The sequence below is a fragment of the Kockovaella imperatae genome (assembly GCF_002102565.1).
Source record: "Kockovaella imperatae strain NRRL Y-17943 chromosome Unknown BD324scaffold_1, whole genome shotgun sequence".
In the NCBI taxonomy this organism is placed as follows: Eukaryota; Fungi; Basidiomycota; class Tremellomycetes; order Tremellales; family Cuniculitremaceae; genus Kockovaella; species Kockovaella imperatae.
Window position 1 is genome coordinate 281,945 of NW_019028941.1, and position 17,526 is coordinate 299,470.

The following is a 17,526-nucleotide window of genomic DNA, read 5'->3' on the forward strand; positions in this document are numbered from 1 at the left end:
CCATATGTAGCTTTTCCGCACCCTTCTCATCTCATCATGACATGTAACACACTCTGCTGTCCCACTTTCCTGTCCGTGAACCTGTGTGAGATTGGCGCCCTCTTTGCATACAATTTCTTCCACTGAATTTTTTGCTTCACCGATCGCTGAGAGAATAAAGGGAGAGGTGTACACGACCCCAGGATAAGAGAGAGAGAGAGAGAGAGAGGAGAGAGAATGAACAGATCGGGAATCATTGTAAGAAAGGGCCAAGTGGCCAGAAAATATCACGTTGTATTTGATCCGCTTCGTCCGCAAGCACTCCCTATGGGTCGCCTCCCGCCGCAAACCCAGCCTTCCCTTGCCGCTATATGCCCTGATGAAGAAATACCACCCCGTTGCATCACTTGCCTATCCGATCACCTGCATCGCTGCCTGTTGTCGCATACCGGCCAGCGCCACGCTTACTCGCCATTGGGTCCAGCAGCCTCAGCGCCCTCAGGCTTTGTTTCCGCCGCCGGTTCCTCCTTTGACTCTGAGCCTCCTGACTTATCCTCGGCCATTTTCACGTCCTCAGTGGCAGCAGCAGTAGGAGCGTCAGATTTTGATGGAGCGTCTCCGTTGGCATCTGCGTGGTTCCCGTTCGCTACTCCCTTCTTATCGATGAACTCTTGCCACTACGTCGCGTGTTAGTATTTCTCGTATCATTGCAGGTTGCCCACCCACCGAATGCATGAGCTTCGAGGCTCGATCTGTAAACTTGTACTCGTCGTTCTTTGGGATCCCTTCGAGCACTGCAATCTTCTTCATGACTGATTTTACGTGGTCAACTCCTAAAGCCAAAATCAGACGCCGTGCCTACCTTTGCCGATCTTGGAATATGACAAGGCGTCAATGGTCATTCCCTTGTGTCCCTCGATCGTCTTGAAAATGTCATCATAGTGGGCCATTTCCTGAGGAGAAAGTCAGCAAGCTGCTGCGGACGTCTAGTCAGGCTGGCCCACAGATGCCTCTGGGAGGCTCTTGCCCAAGAATCCTCTTTGTAGCTTGTGACGCCAGTCCTTGACCTTGATGCACTCGGGATCAGAAGCCAGCGGGTCTGCGCAAGGGTCAGCGAATTGTCGAAAATTATGTCGAAAAGTAGAGTCACCATCGTCGACCGGTTTGGAGTCCGGAGCTTTAGAGGCGGGGGCCTTTGAGGCCGGAGCGGCCTTTTTGGATTTGGGTGCCTCCTCTTCTGACTCGACTTCGGCAGCAGACTGTGTTTTGGCGTCAGTCCCTCTGAAAGATCTTTACTCTGACTATCGCCCTCACCTTCTTTGCAGCTTTTGGCTTTTTTGCTTTTGTCTTCTTCTCCGCTGCTCTCTTCCGCTTTCCACCCGACGGCGCATCGTCATCGTCCTCCAACTCGTCGACCTCCTCTGCGGCGGCAGCGGCAGCTTCCTCCTTTGCCTTTCGGTACCCGACCTGCGCCTCGTCCCATTCTGTTGGATCTTGCGCAGTCAAGTAGGCCTCTCGCAGTGAGCTGCTGACTTTTCGGTGGGGTTCGCTGATGTAGGCTTCAATATCGGATGGGGTCAGGGATTTGATCTCATTGGCGTTGATCCAGGCACTGGAAAACCGAAGTGGATAGCAGAGGGGTCGAGAAAGATGCACATGAGGTAATGAGATGATGAAGAGACCGTGCCGATGGGGGGTTGTGGTCGCAAGAGGAAAATGAGAGTCCGTCGCGTCAGCCGGCACGTCCGATTCAAACCTCGCTTAGACTCACAAGTCCCCCGCAGGGAAGAATTCAACACAGTAGATGTAGGGTTTAGTGCTCGGACGACTCTTGAGGACATCGGCGGAGACTCTAGAGGGGTCTGTAATCTGCGGTCATCAGTCAGTAGATGATCATACAGCTTCATGGGGAATTTTCGACGCACACGACCAGCTGTCGAAATTCAAGAAAACACATCAGTACCTGCTCCGTGACTGCAAGATCCAGAACTCACGCCACGCTGGGAAACCCTTGAGTCTCGCCAAGACAATATCTCCCGGGCTGTAAGACTTGATGGGTTGAGACGCTCCGCCTTTAGAGGCTGCCCCTCCCTTCTTACTGGATCCACCAGGCATTGAGGAACGAGCTTTGGCGGGTCTAGCGATTTTGCGTACGGGGGACGAAGCTGGTCTTTGCTTCTCACCCGATGTCTTCTCCTCCGTGGGCTCGGCGGATGAAGGATCGGCTGCTGCGAATGATGCGGATGCGGATGGGTCTTCCTCGGGTTTGGAAGTGGAGTCTTGAGGAGCAGAAGAAGCTGGAATGATTTCCTCACTCGACATCAACTTTGGTATCTGCTACAGCGGGTCAGCTCCCACAAGTATCGCAGGCTGAAACCATGGGACTCACTAAGATTATAAAGGACTGGACTTGGTCTCTTTAGAACCCACAATCACCCCTGGTCAGAATGTCGCGATTTGTTGACGATTGATTTCACTCGAGAAGTGGTCTATCGGCGAGAGCTACGAGGGGGAAATGGGCGATGGTGAGCGCGGACAGGAGATTGATAAACGCGGTAGAGACTCACCTCTCACTTATCTTGACTCTGCGCTTGAGAGTCTCTACAGCTGTAACCTTCCACTCAACGACGATGAAAAGACCAAGATGAAGATGAAGGACGAAAATGGGGAATTGGAGAGAGAGGAGAGAAGGAGTCATTTTAGCGCAAATGAGGGATAGCCGACCGACGCGCGCCTATGACAAACCCCGTTTCTACCGCTTTGGGCATGAGGAGGAAATAGGCGATAATGGTTGTGAAGGGAGTTCCATCGACCGCATAAGTCCAGGCATCTGTGCTCTTTGTGGTAGCATTCATACATCCCTCATCGGCCATGAGGATACAGACTTCGTTGGCAGCTGCGGCAGCGGTGGCTGTGCTTCCTGCTTCAGTCTACGGATTCAAAGAAACCTCTCCCTTATACGTATGGTCGTCTTCATCGTGAGTCTGGTATGATCGATCGTACTCTTCCTTCCGCTTGGCTTACCCATTTTGTCCTTTTTTAGTGATCACATCTCGGCCTTTCAAGCCAAATCAAGCATACTAAGTGCAGATGAGGCGTATGCTAGTATATCAAAGCTGGGATGCGACTGGACCAACTTGGTAGTCGCATACTCTGAGGGTGTGAGTGTCCAAAAGAAAACGAAAGCTTCATTCGCCATCTGCACCCCATTTGACACCAATTCTTCGATGATTGGCTTTGCTGAAGTCGAGTGCTAGATCCATCAGTCCCATGTCTCGTCTCTGAAGCTTCAATCGAGCTCTCCGACCGCTCATGTTCCTTACGTCAAAAGCCTGGATCAGCCTTCCCTCAGAGCGGCGATCAATGAACTCTTCAGCTCGTGTAGCGATGACGGAAGGGAACGCAGTATGATGTGGAGGATCGTCCCGAACAACAGTCAGTCCATGCATGGATACATGATATCGGGACAACTTGCTGATCTAAACTTTCAGGCAATCTCGAAACGGCTATGGAGGCTCTACCGGAAAACGACCTGTTGATCCTCACCGGGACACCGACTTCTCCTTCCAAACGCCAAGAGTACCCATTCCCCTCTCCGTCTCCTTCACCTTCGCCATCTCCAGACGATCCCGAAGATCCGGAAGACCCAGAAGACCCAGAAGACCCGGAGGACCCGGAGGATCCCGACGTACCTCAACGACCTAGTCCCGAGCCGGGTGAACCGTCTGATACGCCAGTACCGTCTAATGCTCCACTCCTCCAACGAGCACAATTCTTCACTGCTCCTATCATTACCGGTTTACTCGTCACCTTTTTGGTCTTCATCCCGTTCCTTTACCTTGGCATCACGGCTCTGGTATCGATCGAGGTCCCTCCAAGAATGCTCGAGATTGGAAAGTCTCTTGTCGTCACCAAGGACAGGAAGGATCAGTAGATCTATGATTTCCCTGCGGACTAGCCCTCACCCACTCTAGACACCTGTACGAGGTATGCAACATCATGTCATCATGCTTCAGAAGCTTGCTACCGCACATCGCTCCCGCTAGGCTCTTACGCTTGGGCTTGCTCGTTATCATTATACATGTGATGAGTGTCTACTTCCGTATCAGGAGGTAGACATTTTCGCCCTGTACGACGCCAGCCAGATGTCTATATGATCCTCTCAAAGCCATCAATAAGCCACCAAATGAAAAGTAGGCGGTACTATGGATGCCTGAAGTCAGCCTCGGCGCATTGTCACTTCCCGTGGTTCTGACTCACGTCTGATTTTCCCCTTGTAATGAATCGTCAAATTTGTAGATCTAGTGAGGGACGCTCAGCGGCCAGCACACATTATCTCAACACTTCACTCTCGCCAACTTACCTTTCCAAACATGACATACTCGAAGTCCGCTGCTAGACCCTGGTCGCCACTTCTCCATAATTCCCTCTTCACTCTCCTCGGAGCATCCTCATCTCCATTTTGACTCCCTTCGCCTTCTGGTTCCAACTCGTCCGGAACCAGACTTCGAGCGACTGCCAGAGTGATGGTCTCATTCTCAGATAAAGGGTATAGCTCAGACGCAATATCCAGTGTGAGGTGCATGGAGAGGTTGTGTGATTTGCCTGTTATACGAGATACTGAGGAAGCAAGTCAGCCTCGAACAATGACCAGAGCGTATGGCAAAGGTCATCTCTCACCTCTATCAAATTTCTTGCCATCCTGATCTATAGTCTGAGATTTGCATCAGCCTCTCATATCACCGTCAAGAGGAAAACAGCTCACATCAACAGTGAACCTGTCCTCGAAGATGATGTTGGTGTCCGCCATTGCGGAGAGCTAACCACGATTGGATTTTTTTTTGAAAGGCAGCTGGACCAGCAATTTCCCTCCTGATTGAATCCGAGACGCGCAGTGATGGCTCAGTTCCTGCTTCTGAGTCGTCGTCGATGTAATGAATGTAAACGATACAACTTGAGAGCAAATCTGCTGTTCATGCTGCCGCTACTGGACCTGAAATTTTCTTTATTCCATCCCGCCGATAGAGTCTCTGTATATTTTTTTCGAGATGCCTTGAGACTTCCGGACTTTTCAACATTGAGGACATCCAACCGATTGACAGTGAAGAGCTACGCCAACAGGGAGGGAGCTTTTACGACCCACTCAGAACAGAGATCTGTATATCCGACGTTCCTACGTTGATCCATTCCCTACTCGTGAAAGCTTTACCTTGCCTACCAACCATCCGGACTACCTCCAAACTCAACCATGTCTCACGGCGATCACTCAAGGGATCCCTGGTGGGTCTGATTTGGTTCTCATGGCCTGGACAGAGCGCTAATAGTATTCGGTATCTAGTCCCTATGTTATTCTAACAGATTTTGGTGGAGCGTTCTCTATGGGAGCGATCGGAGGAGGCATCTGGCACGGAATCAAGGGAGCGAGGAATAGTCCAAGGGTGAGTCAAAAGGCGTTTGAGGGTATCAAAGAAATCCGACCTGACATCTGCGTTTCTCCTCGTCTTATCCGTTCCACATTGCTTTCTTCCTTCGTCATCATGCCGACTTGTGCCACTCAATCGATGTTTGCCGCTTACCTGGGGATCTCGCCTCACAGGGTGAACGTCTTGTGGGCTCATTATCAGCTATCAAAGCCCGTGCGCCTGTCTTGGGAGGAAACTTCGGTGTTTGGGGAGGTCTATTCTCATCATATGACTGTGCCGTCAAAGGCTACAGGCAAAAGGAGGACCCATGGAACGCTATCATTGCAGGATTCTTAACCGGTGGAAGTTTGGCCATCAGGGGTGAGCATAATGTCCTTCGCGACTCCTCGGACGCCGCCAGAACGGATTGCTGATATTGGATATAGCTGGTCCTAGATCAGCGTTCGGGTCAGCTGTGGGATGTGGTATTCTGCTTGGAGTGTTTGAAGGTCAGTGGTCCCTGATTCCTGTCCAACTCAGCTCATGCTGACCTCTTGCCCCAAGGCGTAGGAGTTCTCATGAATCGAATGTTTGCTCAGCCCATACCGCAGATGCAGCGTGAGTCGTCTGGGTTCAATGGGAGTTGCTCTGTTCTGATCCAGGCCTGCAGTGCCGGAGCAAGCCGCTGCCCCTGCCGTCAGTTAGAATCGTCAATCCTTCATGTTTGTATTTATAATGTTCGAGTCTTACGGAGCTCTCATCTCACTCCTCTTGCACGCATGCACTTTACCATGACATATCCTGTCTCTTTGGACCTCTCGTGATGAACCTCGCTGCGAGATCGGAGGCATCGATTGATTGGCTGCAGTTCCAAGCCATCCCCCCGGGCGGCGGATGACGGCGAAAACCGGGGGAATTTGAGCGTCATCTTTTAGGCCCGGATATAAGCTGGCAAGCCTTTGTACATTGGGTCATCCACAATTCATGATTCTATGAGCAAGTCAATTTGACGGACATCGCAGCTGCTGAGGTCTCAGAGGTCCAAATTGACCTATCACTCGTGCTCCGAGTGCTCTGCTCGTCCTCACCGTCCGCCGATCAAACACAGTGGCATGCTTCCAGTCTTGGCATTTATATACCTTGCTGCATTCATCATGTCCACTTCAGCCCAGTCCACGCCTCACATCCTCGTGTACACCGCGACCAAGGGATATCGTCATGAATCCATACCAGCCGCTATCGATGTCCTAGGTCAACAGGCTGATCGGTGGAATGTCTCCTTCACGTTCACAGAGTAAGTGTCATCGCTCGCAATGGCAGCGAGTCGGAGTGATGATCGGGCGCGGCGCCAGTACCAGTAACGTGGAAATGTCGATTATGACTAACTTACCGTACTTAGAGACCCCAGCATGTTCACTACCGATACACTGAGTCAATTTGATGGGGTCATGTTTGCCTTAAATAGCGGAGAAGGTATGTCATCTAAGGAAAACCTCCACTCACCGATGTCATTCTGACCTTGAATTCCCTCAGTTCTCGACGATGATGGTCAAGCGGCCCTGCAAACGTTCTTCCAATCTGGTGGGGTATACACTGGGGTTCATTCGGGCAGTGCTTGTCTTTACAATGATACGAACTACGCTCAAGCTGTTGGCGGTAAGTCGAATTTGGACTTTGAAGGGCGGCAGTTAGATGACTGACGGGAAATCAGCGCTCTTCGACTATCATCCTGAGCTCCAGAGTGCAGTGGGTCCTGCTGAAATGCTCTCTTCAGCTTTGTGACTAAAGAAACGAAGACTTTCGAGCGCCTAAATGATACACACCCTGCAACCAAAAACCTGCCTGATCGATTCACTTGGGTCAGTCAATCGAGCCACTTCTTCGAGGTGCAAACATGGGATATTGATTTATCCACAGGAGGAAGAAGTGTACAACTTTCGCTCCGATCCAAGAAGTAATGATGCAGTCATCCTTTTGACAGTCGATGAGAACAGCTACCAACGTAGGTCAAAATGTGCTCGGGGTTCGCTGACCTACTACAGACGGCGGCAGCAGTACAGGCGATTACCCCGATCAAGGGACACCTCATCCGATCGGTGAGCATCACCTAGTGATTGACACTTCATCACTGACGCAACCAAGCATGGTACATTGAGTCGCCGAAATCCGCCCTACCCCTTCAGGCGGACGCTCCAAGAGCCGGTAGATCGTTTTACACTTCGCTAGGACATCTCAACACGAGCAAGTCTACCTCCAATAACATCTAGTGTTACCATGCTCATTTGGCAGTGCAGCTTGGCAGAACGATACCTTCATTGACCACCTCATGGGCGGTCTTACTTGGGCCCTAGAAGGACGTTCCACACGTGCATACGGCGTGGGCTTGGTCGGAAATTCTAGCGCTGAAGAAGATGGTAAATCGACTCCATCAGGTACTACGTCAGCTAGTGTGTCTGAATCCTCTGGCGCGGCTGCTACGAGCGGGGCTGCTGGTCAGTCCAGGGTGGGATCATCAAACATGGGTCTGACTGCTGCTGCGGTGGCTGGAGCCATCGGAGCTGGAATTGCGTTGGTCCTGTGAGACATGATGTAGTCCAATCGAGTCCTGTCATAGTGCGTCTTCGTAGCCTATGTTTGTGAGATCTAGAGGTCGGTCTGGGGCCGTGCTGTGTAGCAACGTCTCATAGAGAGTGATGCATCGAGGCCGGAACTGATTTGCTCACGATGTCCGAGCCTATAATCATGCTCCTTTACACGGACATGCTTGGCCAGAGCTTCATTGTAGACATGTCAAGGATCGCCACATCGGTGTGAAGAACGACAGCGTGGTGAGACCGCTTCAGATGGATCTCTTGAATACCCTAAGCATCCTCCTGAAGGGGCCTGTAAGTAAGTCGAGCTGAACCAGTTATGGAAACATATCTGCCAACTTGAGCATCAACATCCTTCTGCGAGAACACACTACTGACCATGAGGCGGTCGCCACCTAAATCGCAATTAAAGCCGTTCGAGCGGCTTTCGCCCGGCAAGATATCGCGTTAGACCGCCTTTCATGTCAGTCTTTGAGTATCGCTGTTCGTCCTCATGACCAATCCATCCAATCCTTCTCATCGTCTACTCTCCAGAAGATCACCCGCTCACCCACAGCTGGCACCAACTTCTACCGCTAGACATTCTCCATCCGCATCACTTCCACCGAGCATCGGCACATGGACCTATACTCATGCGACTCGTTCTGCAGAGGATCTGAGAAGATCTTTCAACGATGATGAACACGGTTCGCTGCTAGAACACCAAAGCGGAGAAGTGAACGAGGAAGAGGAAACTGTAGAGGTTCATGAAACCTTCCAGCCTGGGTCCGCTCTGCCAGGTCGAGTCAAGGTCATCGTTGGAAGGTATCACTTCTGGTGTCACAAGGAAGTGCTCTGGTTTGCAAGTCCCTTTTTCCAATGTCTGCTACAGGGGAGGTGAGTCAACAAGGACCCATATGAAGTGAGGGACTGATCTATCTCCTCAGCTGGGCCGAAACCAGTCGAAAGACTCCACCAGGCTCGACCATACCATCACGGCGTGCTTCCAACGTCCAATCACCCCCAGATACCGACAGGCCCCACCTACCGCTTGTCAGGGAGCATACTGAGGAGGCTGCTCATGTTCAATATGTCAAAAGCTTGTCAAACGAGCCAGAAGACCCGACTACACCTATCGAGTCTGGTTTTCACACTCCTGCCTTGGGCGAAAACGAAGACGAAGATGCCAAAAAAGCTTCTATATACCTGGATGCGGCAGAAGACAATCCTTCCATGACGGAGATCTTGAGAGAGCTGCGTGAGATACCTGATCCAGCGAATCGAAACTCGACGGCACAGCTAGAGCATCCGATCCGACCGTTAACCCCTCCGGGACAACAGACCGAGTCCATCGTTACCGCTCGTAAGGCTCCCCGAAGCCCTCGAAAGAGATCTCGGACTAGACATTCCTTCTCCAGTGCCAGCATACATCGGCCCGCCCCGTTGACAGATGAAGACACTTCCCAGATTAGTGTGGAGGCCGTAGTCGAATTACATGAAGAAAGTGCCGCCGCCTTTCAAGACTTTCTCTTCTGGTGTTATCCCCAGTGAGTATTCCTACGCTGCTCGATTACTGCGCTGACACAGCCAAGTCTGGACTGCAAAGTCACCTGGACAAACGTCGAGGACGTGAGTACATCGCTCGTCATTTGACAAGGACCCGGACTGAGCAGAATGATGCAGCTTCTGGCCCTATCTCTGAAGCTGCTAACCCCCGCATTGCAAAAGCTATGCGAGCGCTTTCTCATGACTCATGCTTCCGGACGACCTGTCATGGCCCTCATGCTCGCTGAAATGCACAATAACGGGGAGCTCTACAGGGAAGCGAGCCGTTTTGTCTTGGACCAGCGTGAATCTGATCGCATCAGTAGCGGGGTCTGGCGACTGACATTGTCCACAGCGACATGGGCTCCGGAGGAGATGGATATGTTGAGCGAGATCACTCAACTCAAACTATCCAAAAGGTGCCTGCAAGAACTTTTTGCTCCAGATTCTGACCAGTCCTCAGACGTAATTGGTTCCTTGAGCGCCTTCTCAAACTTGGCAGTATCGATGTGAAGAAGGAGTACACATGTGTCAGTATATGCCTCACCTTACCGGTCAATCGCTGACATGTCCACAGCGACCAGACTGTCCGGATCCTGCTCGTTGTCAAGCTACACTGGATGAAAAGTGGAGGCAAGCGCACAGTGCTGTCAGTCGCTATGGTCCTCCTCAACCTTCGGTTGCATTCAGGTGGGGCTTCTGAACATCCCATTCTCGTGCTGACCCATTGTCAGATGCCTGAGACAGCTCGAAGTGTTTCCTACCAATCCTTCGTTGGTCATGCCACATCCTTCGTGTCAGAGTGCTGCCAAATCATGGGTGACTTCCCGTGAGTCGAGCCACATGGACATAGCTAAATAAGGTCAGTCTTTGACAGAATGTTCCAACCAAAGATGGCGTTTGTGCCCCATAACCCGGGCACTGAGAAGGTGAGTCATAACCTTCCAACCCATCTAATCCTTGACAGTACTGGCTGTGGATAACGATCACATAAAATGTTGCTGTAAGATAACACTTGATGACACGACGTCTAGACACGAACAGCGACGAGGACTACTATATGTTGTGCTTTGATTAGAGAATACCCATGTACCTCTTCCGCTCTCTTCACATATTCAGCGCTGTTTACCTTTCGGCTTTCTCCTCAATATTTGCACTCGCGGTCGCTTTCTCGGCGAGTCTTGTGGGATCTCGCCGCCATCAGACCTGGGCGAAAACCTATCTTCCCCGTTTGTCCGTTGCTCAGCTGCCTCGGCGGCGTCTGCCTCTTCTTCGCGAATTTCCTGCTCTTGGTCCTCAATACATTGCGGGCAGAACCACTGCCCTTCTGGTAGTGACAGCAGTGGTGGATCCAGACAAGACAGGTGATACGGCTCATCGCACTATGACAAAGGTTAATCTCAAGCGGCCTGCGACGTACTTGCCTTTTCACATTCCAGTGTCAATTGGTGATCAGACTCTTCGCACACAATGCAGATGTCTGACGAGTTGACATGCTCGGGATATCGGTCAAGATCGGAAAGCTTCCCTCCAGGTCGGGCAAGGAACATGGTGAAGAAAGCACCAGCTGCGATGCTGTAGCGCTTTAGCTGCTTGGCGGCTCATATACACGTACTCAATCACATCGACGCCCTCCAGCGCCTCGATCGCAACGGGCTTGGTGCTCGACATTGTGTCACCAAGGCCGAGCTCTGGAGCATCAGCAAAGTTCTGCTTGACCCACTAACCCCCGTAAAGCTACGCGTGGCGGTCAGCCCGGTAGATCATTAGACTTGGGAGATCCTCACCACTCCTTGACCCCATCCAATCGTCTGAATTCCGTCCTCATCTGTCGGCGTAGTAATGAAATGCGTACATCCACCTGAGGATGTCTTCAAGGCTCGACATCCATTTACTGGAGGTATATGAGCCTCGATGCGTAGAATGTACTCACTCTCTTGGATATTCTTGAACGATGAATAAGGCTGTCCTGTTGAGCCATCACCGGTTATCTTCCACTTGCCGGCCATCCAATATCTTCCGCTGCGGTCGATCACGACAGAATCTGGGCAGCATCAGATGAGCCGTGATTTGTGCTTTAACTCACTGGTAGGACCGCAAGTTATAGCAGATGCTCGAGACATCTCACGTCCAGCAAACGCAGGAATCATGGTGGGCTCCAACCTGATTTCAGAGTAAGTGAACCCTCTCCTCGTAGACGATCAAGGAGACGCATACCGGTCTCTAGTATCTTCTAACCCAAGACGGGAATAACCAGCGCAGCCCCAAGCCCAGACCAGCCCGTCATCACTCATTGCCAAGGAATGTTGGTTACCAGAAGCAATTTGAACAATTTTGTGTCCCTCCAGCCCTCGAATGAGTACTGTCTTTCCGTCAGCATCTGAGCGACCGATACATCTAGCTGACACACTCGGATATGACTCCAAATCATGGTACATCTTGTTTGCTTTCATAAGCCTCGCTCCTGGAGAATCGTTCAGCTTGTAGCAGGCGAAGATACTCAGACCAACCAGTTTTTCCGCTGCCCAGCTGTCCGCTCTCGTGAGATCCGGCGCCGTATACCTCCCCTTCCTCCGTCAAGAACAAGGTGAATGTCCAGCCTGCTGTTATCTTCAAGCAATGAGTGTCAGATCGACATTGAGCTTGATGAATGTACCTGAACTATCTTGGCATCACCCCATGGTCCGTCAATTTTGGTGAATTCGGAAACTTCAGCCTCGCGACGCAGGTTCTGCTTGGAGATCAGATAGACATCTCATGAGCTTCACAATGGCCAGTCTTGCTCACCAAGCCAAGCTGAGCACAGTGATTGGTACCACAACCCCAAGCACCGCCATCGCTGTCAAGGAGGAATGCATTGCCCTTGCCAGCTGCGCCTCCGACGAATTTGACGCCTAATCCGCAGCCCGTCTCAAACGGTCGTATCTTGAGCGGTGCTTGCTCAGATATGACGCCATTCGTATTAGCACCTAGAGCGATAGCTGGACATTTCCCGAAGAGCCAAGCGTTCCCTCGGACTGATCGGGTCAATTCAGATGAAGCGGTCATTTCTCAACCCACTATCTATAGCCATGCCGTAGTTGGCAGCATGTCCTGTGACTATCTTGACAATTTTAGCATCGCATAAAGAGCGCAGGATATGAGGGATATGCAAGTCTCTAGATTGTTGTGCCGTCCTGTCTTTGCGGCCATTGAGCGACCTGTTGGAGAAGTCAGGCTGACAAAGGAGACGGTAACCTACCAATGAATGCCACCCGTGAGTAAAACTGCCCGGGATCAGCAAATGCGAGGATTCTCTGTCCAGAGAGCGATACTCACGACGTCCCCACTGGGGCTCTTCTACTGCCTCGTCAGGCATACCTCCGTAAGTATATGAGTATATGCAAATGTAGATCTTTCAACGACGCACTGAACATTTCATCTAGCTAGAGCTTCGGCGAGATCACACGCGTTTGATTTTGGCCACGTGATATCGGCAATTTTCGGCGATGTTCCGACTGGCGTGGATGATCCAGATCTGCGAATTGGCAGTACGTTCCGGTTTGCTGATAGACCTCTTGTTTCATGATGAATGTTCTATCAGCACAGGACAAGCAGCGCTGGAGGCAAGATGGGTGAGCCACAAATCTTGTTGAGAGCTCATTGTCAGCTATCTCGTTCTACCTGGCTTCTTTGAGCAAGCTGCAACCGAAGAGATGCTGGGCCGAGCTCGTCAACTGTTGGACGAATTCGATGTCGAGGGCCATCCTCTTGTAGGTCAGCATCTGGCCTGATGATATGCTACTGAGTAAATGTCAAGACCACCTTCAAAACGGAGGCCGACGGCGAGCATGTTGGTGATGACTACTTCATCGGATCAAATGACAAGGTAAGGAGGCTTCATCCAAGCCGGGAATCGCTTATCCATTCTGTTCAGATCCGGTATTTTCTCGAACCATCGTCCTTATCCAAGCCCGCCCCTGGAGCTCCTTCAAAGCTTCTCGTACCTCCCGCTCAGTCCATAAACAAGATTGGCCATGCTTTGGCCCAGCTCGACCCGGTCTTCCGAAAATACACGTTGGAAAACGAAAAGGTCGCAAACGTAGCGAAAGACTTGGGTTACCATCAGAGTCCAAGAGTCTTGCAGAGCATGATCATTTGCAAGCAGCCTAGAATAGGTGGTGTAGGTGAGTTTTGGGTCCTGGCCTCAGCATGAAGGCTGTTGACATATGCTCAAGTTCCATCACATAATGACTCGACTTTCCTGTACACCGATCCCCCAAGTGCCGTGGGCTGTTGGATAGCTCTCGAGGAGTGTACACCTCAGAATGGGTGTTTAGTAGGTCCCTGACAGTCCCAATGACAAGGCTAAAGTGGCGCTAGTCTTTCCTCCCTGGATCACACAAGACGGCCCGGGTCTCATCACGCTTTGTTAAAGACCCCAGCGGTCGAGGGACGACATTTGAGTCGGTGGCTGGCGTTGAGCCAAATGAAGAAAAATGGGATGAGCTCGACGGCTGGGTTGAGGCAGCTTGTCCAGCGGGCACACTCGTGCTAATACATGGTAAGTGGTGCATACCAAAGCGTTACATTTACAGATAGGAAATGTGATGCACCGATCTCCACCAAATCCTTCGGACAAATCTCGCTTGATCTACACATTTCATATGATCGAGGGTGCCGAAGGATATACATACGATGAGAAGAATTGGTGAGTCTTCGCGGTAGGCCAGACTGACCCGCTAGGCTGCAACCAACCAAAGACATGCCTTTTCCAGCATTGTTCTGATCCCTTGTCGCAGAGCATTCGGGATGCATCTGTATCTAGATTTGAGCTATTTTCCGCTTTCAGATCTATCTAGAGCCCTTGTGCTGAATACTCATACTCGACATATTCAGGCTTCCAGAGCTGTGCTTCTGCCCACTTCCTTCGGTCGGTTTTGGGAACGTCAGCATCAGCGACACCTTCCTCGACAGCTTGATCGATCACTGCTAGAGCAACCTCAAAGTTGACCTTGGCAGCATCTGGGCGGACATCAGCGTTGCATCGAGGCGGGGCCTTCTCACCTCCGAAAGGAGTTAGCAGAGCATCATCTGGATCCTTTAGCGCCGGTGCAAGCTCTGCGAGTTTTTGAGCTCCGGCGATAATCATCTTGTCAGTCATCTTCTTGCTTCGCGAGAGAATAGTCCCGAGACCCAAGCCCGGATAAATCAGAGCCTAGAATTGGGTCAATCAAGCACGAGCAATCAAGCACGAGCAATCAAGCACGAGCAATCAAGCACGAGTTTTCGACTGACATTGTTGCACTCCGCGATGACATATTTCTTGGACTTGCCGGGGATATCAACAGGGTGGAATGGTGAGCCGGTGGCGATCAACGCTTTACCATTCGTCCATGCATTAGCATCTTTTGGTCTGTATAGGTCAATGGAGGACTGGGCGACCAGACTCACTGGACTTCGTGTAGACGGGTAGGATTGCTCAACTACGAAGCTGTCAGCCTTGGCCATCTCGATCTTAGCTCACGGGAAAGATGATCGGTCGCTCGACATGCTTTGCCATCTCCTTAATGATCCCTTCCGTGAAGGATCCAGGCTGAGTGCTAGTTCCGATCAAGACGGTGGGCTTGACTCGCTTGACGACTTCGGCCAGCTGGTTCTCATCCGTACCCCAATCGTCTTCCCTTCGGATGAATTCTGAATCCAGATCGTCTCGGATCTTATCTCCGAGGGACTCTTTGATCAAGCCGTATTTGTCGATGAGCCAGAAGCGCTTGGCTGCGTCTTCCTTGGAGAGGCCGGTAGCGACTCGCATGGCATCTCGCAGCTGTCTTGCGATGCCTAGTCCGGCTGAGCCTGCGCCAAAAACAACGATTCGTTGATCCTGGAGCTGGAGAATCGTGAGCTAATTACAAGGGCCCGCTGCGCTCACTTTGGAACTGGTCACGGAAATGGCAGCTTGAAGGGCGGCTAGCTACAGAGTATGAGACAGAAAAATGCTAGTGACCCACTGTTACAGCACCGGTGCCTTGAATATCGTCATTGAACTGAACTGTCAGAGAGAGTGAGGACTCATGCTTACGATAGGATGAGTGTCGCTTTCCCGGTCAGCGAAACAATGTGGGAACCAGCAGAGACCCACCGGTGACGCTGTAAGAGCCGTTGGGCGTTCGATACACCCTGTGTGTTCAGAGGTCGTTCATTCACATTAGGACTCACGAAATCTTCGAAGTGTAGAAGTGCCTTGCTCTGATGCTTACGGACGAGTCCGACGAACTTGTCCACGAAATCGTCATACGGGCGGCCATGTAGACGACGCTCCCTGTACCCCTGGGGATGTTATGGAAGTGAAGTAGATGAAATCACTCACGATATATAGGTCGTCTTTCAAAAGCTTCTCGTTGTTCGTGCCGACATCGAGGGTGACCGCCAATGCTTTGGCGGGGCTGATGACAGTCCATTCAGCAAAAGACGGATATGGCCAAGTCTCCTAACTGACTCCACTCCCGCAGCCAGTGTATAGATGACAGCCTTCGCGGACGATATACCGATTCCACCCGATCCCTGGACATTAGTGTCGTTGACTCTAGGCTCCCACCTGATCTCCAATCCCCAGGATTGCCTCTGCGTCTGACACAACGATCTGAGGAATTGCTCAGCAAAGCGTCACCAAAGGGCAAACAGATGTACCAAATCCAGGACCCTGCCATCACACGCATCCAAAAAGTCTTTCTCCATATTGTCTACCGAAGGGGGACTGAGGAACAGTCCCTCACTTCGCCTGAACAGGTGCGAGTAATTGGCAATAGCATCTGCTTCGGTCGGAGTATAGATCACCGGAAACATTTCCTCGAGATGTCGGGTGATCAAGGCATAGAAAAGGGTCCAGTTCTGGGCTATCGAAAGAACGTCAGTCGCATCTGAACTGGTGAGCCGTTTGTCACCTTTCAGACTCTGCAGGAACGCATTTTGACGTATGGCAACATCATGATCCTTGTACTGCGCGTAAGCTCGCTCCACCTGCTGTTCGAGCGTATTGACTCTGCAAAGAGGTCAGGTCGCAGCGCATTGGCTCTCCTCACTCACGCAAAAGGCAGTCGCCCTCTGAGACCGAATGCTGCCCTTTCTTTCTCCGTGAAAGCAGTACCCTTGTTGTAACGTGCGCTGTCTAGCAGTGCTTCACCTGTCAGCGCGAGCTTCAAAGGTTGTTTCGACATCTTCCACTGTCGGGTGTGAGCAGCGTTGTATCAAGCTGTCAGTGATTTATCGGATGGATTCGCAGCTGATACGAACCAGACCACCTCGAAAGGCCAAAAAATCACAATGGCGTCATGACATGTGGATGCGGCCGGAAGATCCCGGGATCGAGTGTGTCCCACGTGTCACGTCGAGGCGATTGCATGCTCATACTGTCTGTCGAGACTCGTCCCATTTGCACAGTGTCCTGGGGCTACCAGTTGTAATTCATACATTCTCAAGGGACCGGAAGATTCAACGCATGCCCCACTCAATCTCATAACCCCGATCGCTGCATCACTTCTCGGTAAAATCACTCGGGCCGCATCCCGGAGGCAATGGACACCAATGTTCCCCGCGCTTGCACCGAGTTTCGCCGATCAAGGCGTGAACGATGTTTTGAACATCCTGTGTGATCAACTCCGGCCGGCAGGCTACTTTTGTCACATATACAGCCTCATTCCGCCTTGTCCGTCGCCTCGTAGCCCTCAGCCACACTCAACAACCCGTCAGCTGCTGTATGCTCATATTGGTTTTTGACTCCATGTGTCGTTTGCCGCTCTCAAATGCCGCATTTGTGCCCCGGAGCTCGATATCTTCGTGTGGCGTCCACTAGCTTGAAATGGGGATCTGGTATGCTCGCGCGAGCCAACGGAAGAGAACACAAAATCCTGGGATGCCCAATGGCACCGCTGTGTCGTTCTGGCTTCTGGTCTCCCCCGTCTCCGCCGGGCCCCGCCGTCAGCTGAAATTGTGGCTGATTATTAGGCTTTAGATCGTAACTCTGTTCTTCTCGGACATCTAAATTAAATGCA

At 51.5% G+C, this 17,526-nt stretch overlaps 9 protein-coding genes across 9 annotated transcripts; 5 read left to right on the plus strand and 4 right to left on the minus strand.

The window, feature by feature from the left end:
* Positions 1-96: 96 nt before the first annotated feature.
* BD324DRAFT_611299 (hypothetical protein) lies at positions 97-2,787 on the minus strand. The gene is made up of 11 exons (XM_022014255.1): positions 2,547-2,787; positions 2,369-2,481; positions 1,974-2,313; positions 1,905-1,912; positions 1,751-1,848; positions 1,294-1,591; positions 1,130-1,238; positions 984-1,078; positions 842-932; positions 706-791; positions 97-656 (listed from the first exon to the last, which is right to left on the minus strand). Exons 3-11 carry the CDS (start codon positions 2,299-2,301, stop codon positions 444-446), a joined length of 1,326 nt encoding a protein of 441 aa, XP_021874245.1. The 5' UTR covers positions 2,302-2,313; positions 2,369-2,481; positions 2,547-2,787; the 3' UTR covers positions 97-443.
* A 63-nt stretch (positions 2,788-2,850) lies between these two features.
* Positions 2,851-3,913, plus strand: BD324DRAFT_647492 (hypothetical protein; the record flags this gene model as incomplete). Its single annotated transcript, XM_022017668.1, has 4 exons — positions 2,851-2,957; positions 3,023-3,140; positions 3,237-3,414; positions 3,471-3,913. The coding sequence occupies 4 exons, from the start codon at positions 2,851-2,853 to the stop codon at positions 3,911-3,913; spliced, it is 846 nt and encodes a 281-aa protein (XP_021874246.1).
* Positions 3,914-4,073: 160 nt separating this feature from the next.
* BD324DRAFT_574433 (DNA-directed RNA polymerases i, ii, and iii 17.1 kda polypeptide) lies at positions 4,074-4,789 on the minus strand (the record flags this gene model as incomplete). The annotated part of the gene is made up of 6 exons (XM_022013060.1): positions 4,074-4,182; positions 4,240-4,280; positions 4,343-4,415; positions 4,470-4,599; positions 4,660-4,693; positions 4,745-4,789. 6 exons carry the CDS (start codon positions 4,787-4,789, stop codon positions 4,074-4,076), a joined length of 432 nt encoding a protein of 143 aa, XP_021874247.1.
* Positions 4,790-5,041: 252 nt separating this feature from the next.
* Positions 5,042-6,202, plus strand: BD324DRAFT_611306 (putative mitochondrial import inner membrane translocase subunit tim17). Its single transcript, XM_022014257.1, has 6 exons — positions 5,042-5,259; positions 5,318-5,417; positions 5,576-5,762; positions 5,828-5,890; positions 5,946-5,999; positions 6,052-6,202. Exons 1-6 carry the CDS (start codon positions 5,228-5,230, stop codon positions 6,084-6,086), a joined length of 471 nt encoding a protein of 156 aa, XP_021874248.1. The 5' UTR covers positions 5,042-5,227; the 3' UTR covers positions 6,087-6,202.
* Positions 6,203-6,345: 143 nt separating this feature from the next.
* Positions 6,346-8,098, plus strand: BD324DRAFT_611310 (trehalose utilization-domain-containing protein). The gene is made up of 9 exons (XM_022014258.1): positions 6,346-6,675; positions 6,781-6,854; positions 6,915-7,037; positions 7,093-7,127; positions 7,178-7,240; positions 7,299-7,383; positions 7,424-7,477; positions 7,524-7,622; positions 7,676-8,098. Exons 1-9 carry the CDS (start codon positions 6,494-6,496, stop codon positions 7,960-7,962), a joined length of 1,002 nt encoding a protein of 333 aa, XP_021874249.1. The 5' UTR covers positions 6,346-6,493; the 3' UTR covers positions 7,963-8,098.
* A 188-nt stretch (positions 8,099-8,286) lies between these two features.
* Positions 8,287-10,490, plus strand: BD324DRAFT_678025 (hypothetical protein; the record flags this gene model as incomplete). Its single annotated transcript, XM_022018969.1, has 11 exons — positions 8,287-8,303; positions 8,351-8,848; positions 8,899-9,498; positions 9,544-9,580; positions 9,635-9,800; positions 9,852-9,915; positions 9,960-10,026; positions 10,074-10,186; positions 10,231-10,325; positions 10,364-10,425; positions 10,464-10,490. Exons 2-11 carry the CDS (start codon positions 8,466-8,468, stop codon positions 10,488-10,490), a joined length of 1,614 nt encoding a protein of 537 aa, XP_021874250.1. The 5' UTR covers positions 8,287-8,303; positions 8,351-8,465.
* A 406-nt stretch (positions 10,491-10,896) lies between these two features.
* BD324DRAFT_647497 (regulator of chromosome condensation 1/beta-lactamase-inhibitor protein II) lies at positions 10,897-12,854 on the minus strand (the record flags this gene model as incomplete). The annotated part of the gene is made up of 14 exons (XM_022017669.1): positions 10,897-11,071; positions 11,112-11,187; positions 11,224-11,233; positions 11,284-11,390; positions 11,430-11,540; positions 11,583-11,659; positions 11,714-11,858; positions 11,907-11,960; positions 12,007-12,106; positions 12,153-12,227; positions 12,284-12,513; positions 12,557-12,696; positions 12,738-12,762; positions 12,815-12,854. The coding sequence occupies 14 exons, from the start codon at positions 12,852-12,854 to the stop codon at positions 10,897-10,899; spliced, it is 1,365 nt and encodes a 454-aa protein (XP_021874251.1).
* Positions 12,855-12,987: 133 nt separating this feature from the next.
* Positions 12,988-14,296, plus strand: BD324DRAFT_611331 (hypothetical protein). The gene is made up of 8 exons (XM_022014259.1): positions 12,988-13,110; positions 13,146-13,248; positions 13,296-13,364; positions 13,413-13,662; positions 13,714-13,814; positions 13,859-14,039; positions 14,078-14,186; positions 14,222-14,296. The coding sequence occupies exons 1-8, from the start codon at positions 13,061-13,063 to the stop codon at positions 14,262-14,264; spliced, it is 906 nt and encodes a 301-aa protein (XP_021874252.1). The 5' UTR covers positions 12,988-13,060; the 3' UTR covers positions 14,265-14,296.
* On the minus strand, positions 14,297-16,926 carry BD324DRAFT_611348 (hypothetical protein). Its single transcript, XM_022014260.1, has 16 exons — positions 16,562-16,926; positions 16,420-16,517; positions 16,166-16,371; positions 16,074-16,118; positions 15,975-16,039; positions 15,846-15,921; positions 15,695-15,805; positions 15,618-15,655; positions 15,558-15,573; positions 15,487-15,522; positions 15,408-15,449; positions 15,003-15,365; positions 14,930-14,961; positions 14,774-14,891; positions 14,543-14,693; positions 14,297-14,500 (listed from the first exon to the last, which is right to left on the minus strand). The coding sequence occupies exons 1-16, from the start codon at positions 16,690-16,692 to the stop codon at positions 14,334-14,336; spliced, it is 1,695 nt and encodes a 564-aa protein (XP_021874253.1). The 5' UTR covers positions 16,693-16,926; the 3' UTR covers positions 14,297-14,333.
* Positions 16,927-17,526: the final 600 nt, after the last annotated feature.

What these genes read in the sequence shown, in the direction of transcription:
- BD324DRAFT_611348 (XM_022014260.1), bottom strand. Translation starts at nt 16,692, where the DNA reads ATGTCGAAACAACCTTTGAAGCTCGCGCTGACAGGTGAAGCACTGCTA. An exon ending in TCCTGGGGATTGGAGATCAG is followed by an intron (nt 16,040 to 16,073) that starts GTGGGAGCCTAG and finishes ACTAATGTCCAG; the next exon opens with GGATCGGGTGGAATCGGTAT. An exon ending in AAGGCACCGGTGCTGTAACA is followed by an intron (nt 15,450 to 15,486) that starts GTGGGTCACTAG and finishes CATACTCTGTAG; the next exon opens with CTAGCCGCCCTTCAAGCTGC.
- BD324DRAFT_611299 (XM_022014255.1), bottom strand. Translation starts at nt 2,301, where the DNA reads ATGTCGAGTGAGGAAATCATTCCAGCTTCTTCTGCTCCTCAAGACTCC. An exon ending in TTCTTCCCTGCGGGGGACTT is followed by an intron (nt 1,592 to 1,750) that starts GTGAGTCTAAGC and finishes TCGGTTTTCCAG; the next exon opens with TGCCTGGATCAACGCCAATG. An exon ending in CTCCAAACCGGTCGACGATG is followed by an intron (nt 1,079 to 1,129) that starts GTGACTCTACTT and finishes ACCCTTGCGCAG; the next exon opens with ACCCGCTGGCTTCTGATCCC.
- BD324DRAFT_611310 (XM_022014258.1), top strand. Translation starts at nt 6,494, where the DNA reads ATGCTTCCAGTCTTGGCATTTATATACCTTGCTGCATTCATCATGTCC. An exon ending in CTACGCTCAAGCTGTTGGCG is followed by an intron (nt 7,038 to 7,092) that starts GTAAGTCGAATT and finishes ACGGGAAATCAG; the next exon opens with CGCTCTTCGACTATCATCCT. An exon ending in CGATGAGAACAGCTACCAAC is followed by an intron (nt 7,384 to 7,423) that starts GTAGGTCAAAAT and finishes GACCTACTACAG; the next exon opens with ACGGCGGCAGCAGTACAGGC.
- BD324DRAFT_611306 (XM_022014257.1), top strand. Translation starts at nt 5,228, where the DNA reads ATGTCTCACGGCGATCACTCAAGGGATCCCTG. An exon ending in GATCACTCAAGGGATCCCTG is followed by an intron (nt 5,260 to 5,317) that starts GTGGGTCTGATT and finishes TTCGGTATCTAG; the next exon opens with TCCCTATGTTATTCTAACAG. An exon ending in GCCCATACCGCAGATGCAGC is followed by an intron (nt 6,000 to 6,051) that starts GTGAGTCGTCTG and finishes CCAGGCCTGCAG; the next exon opens with TGCCGGAGCAAGCCGCTGCC.
- BD324DRAFT_611331 (XM_022014259.1), top strand. Translation starts at nt 13,061, where the DNA reads ATGATGAATGTTCTATCAGCACAGGACAAGCAGCGCTGGAGGCAAGAT. An exon ending in TCATCGGATCAAATGACAAG is followed by an intron (nt 13,365 to 13,412) that starts GTAAGGAGGCTT and finishes CATTCTGTTCAG; the next exon opens with ATCCGGTATTTTCTCGAACC. An exon ending in ACATACGATGAGAAGAATTG is followed by an intron (nt 14,187 to 14,221) that starts GTGAGTCTTCGC and finishes CTGACCCGCTAG; the next exon opens with GCTGCAACCAACCAAAGACA.